At 38.8% G+C, this 12257-nt stretch overlaps 1 protein-coding gene across 4 annotated transcripts in view; it reads left to right on the forward strand.

Annotated features, from left to right (window-relative positions):
- Positions 1–6253: 6253 nt before the first annotated feature.
- Positions 6254–12257, forward strand: part of SEC24D (SEC24 homolog D, COPII coat complex component) — a 55623-nt gene continuing 49619 nt past the window's right edge. Inside the window, exons 1-3 of one of the 4 annotated variants that reach the window (XM_057429910.1) lie at positions 6254–6312; positions 8914–9108; positions 11004–11130. In XM_057429910.1, the coding sequence (XP_057285893.1) occupies positions 8958–9108; positions 11004–11130 (278 nt within the window). In that variant the 5' untranslated portion in view covers positions 6254–6312; positions 8914–8957. Of the gene's footprint in view, positions 6313–6883; positions 6931–6979; positions 7104–8913; positions 9109–11003; positions 11131–12257 lie in introns of those variants that run through there. The other 3 variants (XM_057429912.1, XM_057429911.1, XM_057429913.1) reach the window with 3 other exon arrangements.

The following is a 12257-nucleotide window of genomic DNA, read 5'->3' on the forward strand; positions in this document are numbered from 1 at the left end:
AAACATGACATAACATGACATGCAGTCTCTTTGAAATGAAGTGGAAATAGCCTCTTCTAATGCATCCTTCAAACCAGATTTTTTCTAGAAGTGGTTTCTGCAAGCTGGTAATGTAAAGCAATGTAACACATGTTATTCTCCCCAGCCCTTGCCTAATAACATTCCTTGTTTCATTGTAGTACAGCTCAGTAATCGCCTAAGTTACAAGCAAATTTCAAAGGCAAAGCTAAACATCATTTCCCCAAACCTAACAGAAGTAGAAAAATACATTTCTGCTTACTTCCTACCCATAATTTTTGCTCTTTCGACTTTAGAAACAACAGGGAACAGAACTACATGGAAAGAGTTTATTTTTCAGAAAAGGTAGAAAATGACAGACAAGTGAAATATATTGATGGATGATTCAGATGCATGGCTCCAGCTAACTTTCATTAAAGATGATTGCTCTTCATTTTTTCCCATCAAATTTCTCATTCTACATGAGAAATAGATAAAATCCAGATGTTTTGATTGTATGAGGAACCTTGCAGTGCATGAGGGTATTTCTCGGCACTTATGTTAGTGAATGCCATCCTAGATGCTTGTAATGGATTTACCATTATGGTTTTAGGATGTGTTGGTGGATAGGGAAAGGGGGAACAGGCAAAAGAAGCCACTTTCCTCCAAAACACAGAAACTAAGTTGATATCCTTGAGCATAACTGATTGGTAACACCGTAAATAGAAATTAATGCAGAGAGAGTTTTCCTGTAACTTTACAATTCACCATGTCAGGATGTAGGTTAATGAAGATCTGCTTTCTAAGCATATGCCTGAGTGGCAACATATCACAGGCCATCTGCAGCCGATCTGATTACTAATTTTCTCTCGGGACTTGGAGAGCCACTCAGGTGTCTATCTCCATTTCATTTTGATTCCCAGGAGATGGGATGACTATCTTTTTGGCTTCAGTAGTTGGGAAAATTCTGATAAAAGATTCTAAAATTAAAACCCCCAACTATTTATGTTTTGGCAGGGGAAGGTTGCGTTGCATTCTTCTTATTAGAGCCTACAGGAATCAAAATTTATCTTCCATGCAAAACCTTTTGAGTCTTGAATGAACATGCATGTAAATAGGTGTGTTCCTCACCTCTGCCATAATGCTTCACCCTACTCTTTGATTGTCATTTAAAGTTGGTGGTTAAGTAACACAATACCTTTTTTTCATCTTAGTCTGCTTTTATGATCTCCCCTACTCCTACTGAAATAATCTAGTGCAAACATTTCATGCCTACTTTCTGGGATAAAAAAATATACCATGCTAAGCTCTCTTCCAGTGTACTGCAGTGAAATGAATCAAGAGTATCATATTCAGTTAGAAAATATATTTTAATCATAGCTATTAATTAGGCAGAAATAGTCTGCCAGATTTTGAAATGATGGTTTAATGTGGAATTGAAGATTGAAGAGATTTTGAAGAGTTAACATTAGTCTGATGAATACTCACCTGCATCAAATTTCATCTTTTAAATTTTGTTTCCTGTTAGCTAGCATAAAAATTATTAACTCCCTTTTACTTGTTGCTTTTAAAGAGCTCAGTGACTGATTACATGCATGGCCACAGTACAACATAAAAACCAGCTAATTTTGCATTGCAGTTTGAAGCAGGTATTGTTTGTCACTTGGAAGGCTCATCAGATTTAATTTATCAGTACTGAAAAGAAGAATGGGAGGCACAGTTGAGTTACTATACCATAGGGGTCTCGGGAAGCTAGGGTTCTGTTTTTACACTTACAAATTCACATTTAGTTTTCGCCTGGGCCTGTAAAATGGGGAAGAGAGCCACTACACAGTGTAACCTTGAGAAAGCTGTTTGAACTGCTAAAAATCTCCATTTGTAGTTTGATAGTTTGAAGCTTCCTGTAGAACCCTGTTCTTCCCTTTTTCTTCCATACTACAGAATAAGATGCAAGCTTTATAAGGCAATTTCTAACACTAACTTCGAAAATACAGCGAAGTATTTTTTCAGTCTGAAAGTTTTTCAGTTTATTTTCAGAGTGCTCCAGCAAGTGTGATGTTGGTGGTTTCAACTACAGCAAAATGACAGTGCATAAGGAGTTGCTGTGGCATCAAGTTATGTCTGCAAAAAGCTAACAAACAGTATTGCTTGCTCTTTGCATTTGGATAGTTGTGTTTATAGATTTTTACCAGAGAAGCAGTAACAACAAAGATGATACAACAAAAGGACCTCCCTGTATGAAATCTTAACCCCCATGCAAATAACTGCAACAGATATAAAAGCAACCCAGGTATCTTCATTCCTGGCTATAGGGACAAAAGTCTACCCTCGAAAAATACCTTGACATTTAACCCCTGCAAATCCTACATTTTTTCTTGGAGCCAGTTTCCAGACTTCTTGCCAGGATTCAGTTTCCAGGCTTCTCAGCTCCTTCTGTCTTTGGTACAGGCTTTTGGTGATGATCTACTTTTTAGCTGGTGTTGTCATGTATCTGCCAGATTTCCAGACAACTGCTGATGTCTACATATCCTGAACAAGTGCTTTTTGTGCCTTCACAAAGCAAAACTAATGTGTGCTCTGTGACACCAAGTGTGATGTAGAATTTTGCTCCTGTCCTTTCTTATTTTCATGCCAGCTACATCTCCTATTCCTTTGTTGCATCTATCATATACAAATAATGTGATAGATTTTCTTAAATTTAATTTTTATTTTCTTTGATTGCATTCTGTTATTTTTGTTGATGATGGGAAGGCATCAAATAGTTTATACTAGGGATATCCAAATAGAACAAAATCAGTATTTTGAAAAACACTTTTGTAATCAATGCTGGTAGCTTTATAAGAGGCAGATGGTTTATTGGTATGTAAGATCTCTGTTATTTTCCCTTGATCAGGTAGAAGATTTTACTTCCTCATTAATGGTGGTGTAAAGCAGAAACACAGTGAATGTGAGTATGAATAAACATGGCAGTGTTTGCATCTTTTGTAATTTCAGTAATTTCAGAGTGATTTTGAAGTGCTGTTTTTCTTATGTGATAGATTCATTCCACAGTTAGGAGTATTTGTCAGTACTAATAATTAGAAATCAACTTACCCTGCCTGTGATACCAACTGATCAGAAAAAGGAAGTCATATATGAGTTGCAGTAGACAATCAATTATGTGGAACAAATATGACTGAGGTATAGTAGGACTGTACTTGCAGTATGTTGAATTATCACTAGCACTGGCTGAGATAGAACTATGTAAGTGGACAAATGGAAAAAATGCACTGTAAATTCATCCCATGTCTTCCAATGAGAAACCAAATAAATCAATCAAATAGCTAGTTTGCTATGAAAAGTTTACTCAAACAGATACTTCTTTTTTTAATGATAGTGACCTTATTTGAATATTCTTCTATAGCAGGACTCCACTAACAGGTCAGAAATTTTATATGTGAACAGGAAACATAAAATGGAAGAGTGAAAGTAAGTCTACTTCAGATGCTTTTGAATGTAAAAGTTAAATATATCTATTAATACATTCAGTAAGCAAACACGAAAAGGATTGTATAACTTCCTGCTGTCCTTTCTCAGATGGCTTAGTATTTATTCACTGTGCTTTATATATCATACATTATTTATAAGATTGTAAGTTCTTGTCTTTCTTTTTATGTTACAGTTTGTTATGTAGCAGTTACAGCAAGTTAATTAAGTCTTGGGGGTTTTTTCTTTAAGAACTGGTAGTGCGATCTTCCACTCTCATGAGTCTTAGACAGTACTAAATTAATTAATAAAAGATAATTGCATTCCCCAAATGAAACATCACAGCAGTTTTCTCAGAGCACCATCTTTAGCTCCTGTAAATGTTCCAGATCAAGTTGCCAGAAAGTTGATTTCATTAGAAAACCAAAATAGCAACAATCAGGGAGAGCAAGAGGAGGGGCCTCACAGTTTGCAGATACCAAAAATACAGAGACTTGAACTAGCCAGAAAGACTTTTTTTTAAAGAAAGCAGCCACAGTTTTCTGAAGCACATACGCTTCTTTAATGCATAGCTTACATAGAAGTTGCCACATGTGGACTACGGAGCATTTTATAACAGATAAATTTATAATAATTTCTGACTTACTGAATTTCAGGGAAAGAAAGTGGGTTTAACTAGCAAGGACCAACTTCACAAGAAATCAGGACCTTGGCTTTCAGGCAAGTGCCCTTTCTGCAAGACCCAAAGTCTCTCCTAGGCAAATAATAGCATTGAATACTCTTTGATTTGCACATTAGCTTGTGCTAAGCCTGTATTTTAAGGAAATTCTCTAAATGAAAAGGTTAGGTTTGGATTTAGTGTTCCTGGAATCACACGTTGTCTTAATGCAATGTGCTATGAGATGGAGACCTGGAGTTCTGCACAGTTTGTCCATGAGGGGCTTTTATAGACCCCAGAAGTAGCATCAGGGAACAGATTAATCCCAAATGATTAAAATAATAATCATAACAAAATGTATATATATTGGTCTCCTGGAAGATTTAAGTTAGCCTTCTACAGAGCCTGTATTGGTTCTGTATCCAGCAATCTCCCAGGCTAATGGATGACTATGCGTTCTCTTTGTTTCAGAACTCATAGAATAAATTTTAGTGAGAACTTTCAAAGTGAGATTTTTAGAGGCAGGGCATTTGCTATTTTTTTTAATGTACATAAAAAAAGCATATAGATGTAGACAAAGTCTTCTATTTGCTTCACCAATACTAACTCCAAATTAGGTCTGAAATACATGGAATTACATTAGTTTTGAGCAGCATTGCATAGGTACAACTTCAGGATAAACTGATTGTTAGAGGTAATTTAATCTAAATCTTGATTATTGATGATGGCGATAGAGAATACACCAGTCTAAATCTCAAATTTTATTATACAATTTAATTAAGATCATATAATTAAAATGAAGTGACAGCAGGTTAGCAACCCTGAAATCTCATTTTTATGAAATTACTTTAAAGACCAGGAATGCACTTAAATCTGTTTCTGCATTTCTGAAATTGAAAACCTTAAATTACTTTTAATGTTTTATGTGGAAACTGTAGATAAATACTACTTGTAGCTTTAAAAGAGCCAGACCATGACATTATGGATGTCTTTTCTCAGTGTTCCAGGCTGAAGGACAATGGAAGCGAGGGTGCAGCCTCAAAAAAAGGCATCTTGATCTATTTCTGGAGTGGGCCTGAAATGGGAAGAATTGAGAATGCCATAGCATCTCCTTGCTATCTTTTGTTGACCTCTTTCAGTTTCACTAGAGCTGATTTCAGAGAAGAGAAATCTGATAGTAAGTATTCAGCAGCCAAGTAAGTGCATGGTTCTTGAGTGCTGAATTATCCACAGCTGCTTACCATTAATAGCTATGAGCCAGACGCAACAGGACTGGTGGGACAGTGAGCTGCCTGTCTCCACAACAACATAGGGAATGACCAGACTTAAAGTCATTATTTTCCTCAGTGGCATGGTATTTCGAAAGAATTTTGCATAGCTTAAGATAATTGTACGTGTCCATGTAACCAGCAAGAGATAGGAACAGCAGGTGAAACTATGGCACAGCAATGCTGAAAGGCATTGTTTTGAATCCTGCTTATGAAAGAAGAGTCACTGATACTCTGCAGCAAAAACTACATCCAGTTTAACTGATGCTTATCACCTTGTGGACTACATTTTCCATTCTGATTGGACAGTTTTGAGACATTTGAAAGGTTTTAGATTTTCTCTGATACATCCAACAGTATTGGCTCCAGTTTTTATTATTTGGTGATGAATCCAGCTCAGGATAGCAAGATGAAGATAGGTCAAGACTTGTTCTTGCCCATGTTATGTTGCTTGCTGAGGCTTCTTGAGAGTCTTTCATGTAAAGAATGCCCGTGTCCCTTCATTTTGACATATGCTTCAAAGGCACTGGGTTTCTTCCAGAACTATTTTGCATAGTAATGAATGTTTTTGACAGTCTTGTCTGAGGTAGCCATTACTGAGATTTAGCACCATGTAAAACTCTTCACTGCTTTCAAAAGCTTTATTTCAGGTGTATAACAAATACTCAAAGAGAGCCTCTGAAGCATAAATTCCATCTGAGTTATAAAATACGAGTTACGAAGCTGGTTTTGAGCTTATTATCTTGTTGCTAATCCTCTGCTAATCCACTTATTTTTTTATTGTGTGGGGTTTTTTTCTTTAATACCACAGTGAACATTTGGTTTTTGACCAGAAGTGTCGCCTCACCAATACATCTTTTGCATGTTACTCCTATATTTCTACTTTGTAACTGAGGAAAACATTGACTCTGTCTTGTAACCAAGGTAGTATTTTAAATGTACATGAACAGTAACTGAAACTAGGGCATGCAAACAGGTAATGTACCTGTGTCACGTTTTTCTGTAGATATTCAGGTGGCATAATTTTACATATATATATAAATATATTGCCACAGATAAAAATGTGGTTTTAAGGGACATAGAAGAAAAAATATCATATTTTTAGGACGTTTCAATGTTTAAAGAGGAATTTCACCCCTAATGTAGAAGGAAAAAAGAATTGATGGTTAACAGCTATAGGCTGCATGTACTGCCTGTTTAGGTTTCTAGCCGATGTAATTAGGCTGCTCCTTGTCTTCCTGCCTTGGACGCCACTGCAGCCCGCAGCGGGCTTTTTCCCGAGCCCGCCGCCGCCGCGGCCACAAGCAGCGGCAAACGTGTCTTTTGCGCTTCTCGCCAGGTTGCGGATGCGGCGGCTGCACCACGGTGGCGGTATCCGGTCCAGGGTGCGCGCCGCTCTTCGAGCTCTCCGCCCGCCCTGCGACCACGGCATCGCTGCCGCCAGTGCGCAGGCGCAGCCGGCGGGGCCGGACGTGCGCCGGACCGGGGCGGGCGGGTGGGAAGAGACGGTGGCGCGCGGACAGGCTTAGACGTGGCAGTCGGGTTGGTGTCCCGAACTGAGTCGTGCGGGGGAGTTTCGTGTGGCTCTCAGGTAACAGTCCTAACAGTCACCCCGGTCTCGGGGCCCGCCGCCAGAGCTTGAGGGGACGCGCATCGTGTGTGCTCCTCCGGGTGCAGAGGGGGGGATCGGGCCGTGCCGGCGGCGCAGCGCTGGGGTGAGTGGCCGCGGGGACGATCGGGGGCACGCCATTCAGGGGGTGCGGGGGTGGTCCGTGCATCAGCAGCAGGAAAGTGGAGGAGCTGCACCCTACCTGAATAGAGCGGGGAGCCCGCGTGTGTGGGACACTGCCCCTGAAAGCCGGCTCGGCGGACAGGTGTTCTGCGTGGAGCGGGGTGGTGTGACCGACCAGGTAGCGAGACCTGTTATGATGCTATAGTGACTGAAAATTCTTGGTTAATGGGGACGGGAATGTTAGCTAAATGCAGGTTTTGCACTGAATTGGGGTAAATTTAAGCATGTGGCTTGACAGCTTATGCCAGAATGTGTTATTAAAAGATACACGAAATGTCATGTGTGTAGCTATATTACATTTTGTATGTATGTGTGTGTGTGTATGTAGGTGCACGCACCCCAAAGACTGCCAAATCGAGATTTCAGCATGCCTTGGGGAGGGACAGCACCTCTTCTTTGATGATACGCTACCAGGCGCAATTTCTCTTAAGAAATAAGAAGTTAATAGTTCTCCTTACGTTGGCCAAGAGCGTGATCCTCTGTTTTTGACTCTGTTGTATATATGTGTATAATGGAGTTTTCATCTTCATAGAGATATCAGTGCAGTAGAACATTACATAGGTATAGTAATCCTCTGAGACACAAAAAGATGACAACCGATTCTATAACGGGGTAAATTAAATTGTGGAGAAGTGTGTGTGTTACGGTTGTTTCTCAGTCTGTAGGGCGCAAGGTAAACTAGTGTACAGAGAGAGGAAGGATAAGGTTTACATGTCGTTCTGTGTAGTGTGACTCTTGTAGTAAAAAAAAAACAGGGAAAGGTCTGGGTTTAGCAGATCCTTTTATCTTTCTTACCCAGTTTACAGAGTGAATCTGTAGGTCTTTTGTTAGAACCTGATAGCTAAAACACTAGGTGATCAGTTTCAATTGATATTTTGGCGGCTGCCTGCAAACTGTTTTTATTGTGTGTTGGTATATATACATATCTTGAGAAGGGATTAAATATGTTTAATGTTAAATAGAATTTGGAACTATGTTGAATAACTTAAATAATTTTGCTTATGGTAGGAGTTCCTGTCTCGTCATCACAACCTCTGTGTGTTTATCCAGTCTGTGCGAAGTTTGACGTGGCAAGATTTTTTTTTTTTTTTTTTTTGTGTGTGCGTGTGTGAGTAAGCAGTGGAAGAAGTCATTTTCCCTGAATGCTGTTGCAGCTAAAGGCGTCAGCTGTCACAGATGCCCCAAAGTGAAAATTTCTTCCGTTATATGGGTATAATATGTATTTGTATCTTTGTAATTTTGTAGGTTATTTAGTGCTGACTTTCTGTCTTTTGGGACAACTGAAGTGCACACTGCCACGTCTTTTCTGATGTGGCTGGAGGAAGGAAGAAAGAACAGCTGGAAGCATGAACCCTCTCTGTTTAAACATTATTTTTATTCTTCCAGTATTTGCCTCGTTAACCAAGAATGGTTTGAGACTTTCCTTTTACTTTTTTTTCCACCTGCACAACTATTACTTACAGTTTTTTCTCTCATGGGCCTGGGGGTGGTGAATACCATTCAAATAAATTCAGTGATTTGTTTAAATTAATGCAGTATGTGGTAGTGCTGAGGAAGCTAAACAAGCAAGCAAGTAAGTAAGCAAACAAAACCACTAGTTTCCTCTGACTTCCAAGTCCCTTCCCCCCCCCCCCCCCCATCAGATGTATTTCTCTTTTTGTGTGTGTGAATACAGTTCGCAGCCTTTTAAAACACTTGAAGAGGAATAGCTGATGTCACTTTCTCTTTTGCAGATTTTTAAAGAGGACCCAGTACTTGGAATGAGAATATTGTGATCATGAGTCAACAGGGTTATGTTGCAGCTCCTCCATATTCCCAATCCCAGACAGGAATAGGAGGCTTTTCTTCAGGTTTTGGACCACCTAGTTCTTCACTTCATTATGGGCATTATGGGGACTCTAACTCCTCCTGCTCAGCACCTCAACCAGGTATAAATTTGGCTTATGTGTGTTTTCGGAGTCTACTTTTCTATAGAGGCATTTTGCATCTCTTTTTCTTACTTGTGTGAACACAGAATGCTCAGTTTTACACTGCTGCTGCTGCAAGAGGGTCCTGCACTACCTTTATCTGTGGTGTTGTTAATGCCCAGATGTTGATGTAAGATGCATGGTAAAGTTCACAGCCTTCATGTCTGAATTTCGCTGACCAGGAAGCAATAAGCACCAACACTTAATCCTCTATTATGAGTAATACAGACTACAGACAAATACAAAACAAGTGATTTCTGGGAATAGAGAAACGTTTCTCGATTCATATGTGTTAATGGCAAGCAAGCTCTCAGAAATGGGTTGTATTCTTTACAAGAGACCTTTGTCCTACTTAATCCTTGAGCACAAACTTGCCTATGAGAGTGAGCTGATGTTCTCCTGCTTCAGCTTGCTTACTGACTGGTGTATTTGGATAATGCATGGTAAGTAGAGACCATTTGCTTTCTAACCATTTAGGAGACAGTTACTTTCTGTGAGGAAGAGCACACTGGGTACAAGCAAATTACAAGCAAAGGAAATATTTGCTTTATTTCTACCAGCGTAATCATGCTACAGATAATGTTATTGACATCCAACAGATACATTGTCTTGTCTTGTTGGCTGTCCTTGTCTCTCCTTTGCTCTTCACTAATTTCAACTTGCAATATGTGGCTTCAGATCTTTCAGGAAATATATGACTATATGGTGGTGGAAGCTTACAAAAATAATAATTTGAAAGTATGGAATTCAGTTCTTTGTTGCTGTCAGTCAGATATGCTGTCCAATTTCAGTAAAGCATGCTAGACTAGTGAGTTGGGGCTGTATAAAATATCTAAAAAAGTAAGGTTTCCTCTTCCCTCTAAGTCTACTAATATACATAACCAATATAGGGAGGCAGGAAGAGGGACCATCTCAATGTTTTGCCTGATGTCACAGGGGAGATTACTTAAAATAGCAAAGTTGTCCAAAATATTCTCTAAGGCATCTGAAAACATGTATTTGTTAAATTTTTAATAACATTCAAGTAATAAGTTACATTAAAATTTATTTGAGATGGTGGAGTAGTGTAATGACACAAGTAAGTATCCAAGTGCATTGAGGTTTTTCAAATATTCTGTGGTATCCTGAATTTTTTTTTCTCATGAAAACAGAAAAAAGGAGGTTTATCCAGTTTCTTTAAAGCTTCTTATTAAAGACAGCAGGAGTTGTGCTGCCTTAATCCAACGCTGAATATAGTAAAAAGATAGAACTGCTTGTGGTAATTGGCTTATTAGAATACTTGGGAAAAATACCACTTTTGGTACCGAACAATTTTTTATGTTAATTTAAAGGAAAATATGTAAAAAAGTACAGGTTGAAAAGCATGTTTATTCAGCACTGCTGTTTGCATAAGTAATAGTCTCTTCATAGTCACCTTGTAAAGATTGTTCCAAGTTTTCTTTCTGACCAAGGTCTCTGAAATCAAAGGAACCTCTTGATTCTATTTGTAAAGATAACAGTGACAGTGAATTACCTGTATCCCAAATTGAATGGGAGGGTCTGTTTGTTCTTTCTTGCTTCTTACTGTTCCTCTTGGGTTCTTTTGCTGAAAAATTACCAACTACTGTTTGCTTCCTTTTTACTATGGTCTTTTTCTTATCTGCTTCTCTAGCTGACCAGAAATCTGTCATTTGTTAACACAGAATCAGTGAGGTTGAAGGGGATCTCTGGAGGTCATCTGTAACAACACCCCTGCTAAATCAGTGCCACCTAGAGCTGGTATTGTTATTGTTAGAGCAGGGCCCTACACTTGTATTTGTTAGCTATCTTGTGCTTTCTTAAAGGGTTCATATGTAAAAGTACGTCTTCTTTTGCAGGTGTGCCAAAATCAACTGTGCCTTTTGGATCCTCAGCTTCTATTGGGCCTCCACCACCTGGTATACATCAATTCAGCCAGATCAACTCTCAAAATGGGCCCAGTACACCAGGGCAACAGCCACATAGGTGACTTTCAAGAATTAATACATGAGATCTAAGCTATTTGACTACTGTTACCTCTCTTTGGCTGCTTCACTGACATTTAAGTATGGCATCCCTTTAATCTTCAGTAGTTCTGACTTACTACAGTTCTAAACTGGATCTTCTAGTTTGGTTCTTTGTGTTAAACTGCCAGATCCTACAGTGTGATCTGTAATCTCATTAACTTCCATTTGACAGAAGGCTCTTTATCATGCATTGTTTGGGTTTTTTTAGTCTTCTTTCTTGATCTTAGACCCATTGCTTCAAAGCAATATCACAGTGGTTATGTTGCAGGTAGTTGTAAGTGGGTAAATATGCTTAGCTCTTGTATTTAATTCTCTCAAATATTAATTATTTTGCTCACCTCCCAGGAGTGGAAAAAACAGTTTGCGTACCTTCAGCAATTTTAGTTTTAGTGAACTTGACACCGGTTAACAACATTCTTATTTTAGTTAGTTGAAGTCTTAATCTGCTTTTGTGCTTTTTAGTTGTGTAATTATTACTGTTCAAAAAACCCATGTGTATTTTATTGGCTATCAAAATAGGAAATCCTGTTTGTTGGCTCTCTGTTATCAGTGTGTAAAGGAGGACCCAAGGAGACTGATGATCAGTTGTGGAAGACAACGTACTGATGCATGGGGAAAAGTGGTTGGTGTCCTGAAGATGAAAAGACAAGGTGGCCAGAGTCAGAATGACATGACCAGTCCAGCAAAATACTGATTCTTTTTCCTAGCTTCCAGTCAGTGCCCTGACATAAGCACACTACTGTTTTTCACCTAATCTTGTTTTATTCTCAAATTGCTGAAAGCTGCTGTTTTAGGCCAGGAAATTTCCACATCAAAATTTCAAGTGAATTTGAATTCTCTTGAAATGGATAGGCCCCTCCTCAGTTTTAGAAGTACTCCTAGGAAAATCAGTGTGGATTTCCCCTGGGAGATAGCCTCAGTTCTTATTTTTCCAGAGCAATATAGTCTGGTATAAAATATTTTTATATGCCACATGTGAGTTACTACTTTCTTTTCTTCAATCTTTTTCTTGCATTCATGTTTTTCCATATCTGATAATTGTGAAGCAATTTTTCCCTACCTGCATCTTTTTTCTTCTACTAGAGG

Source organism: Pezoporus wallicus, unplaced genomic scaffold (assembly GCF_028554395.1).
Source record: "Pezoporus wallicus isolate ANWC-B61680 ecotype Strahan unplaced genomic scaffold, APGP_CSIRO_Pwel_v1 contig_5690, whole genome shotgun sequence".
NCBI classification, from domain to species: domain Eukaryota; kingdom Metazoa; phylum Chordata; class Aves; order Psittaciformes; family Psittacidae; genus Pezoporus; species Pezoporus wallicus.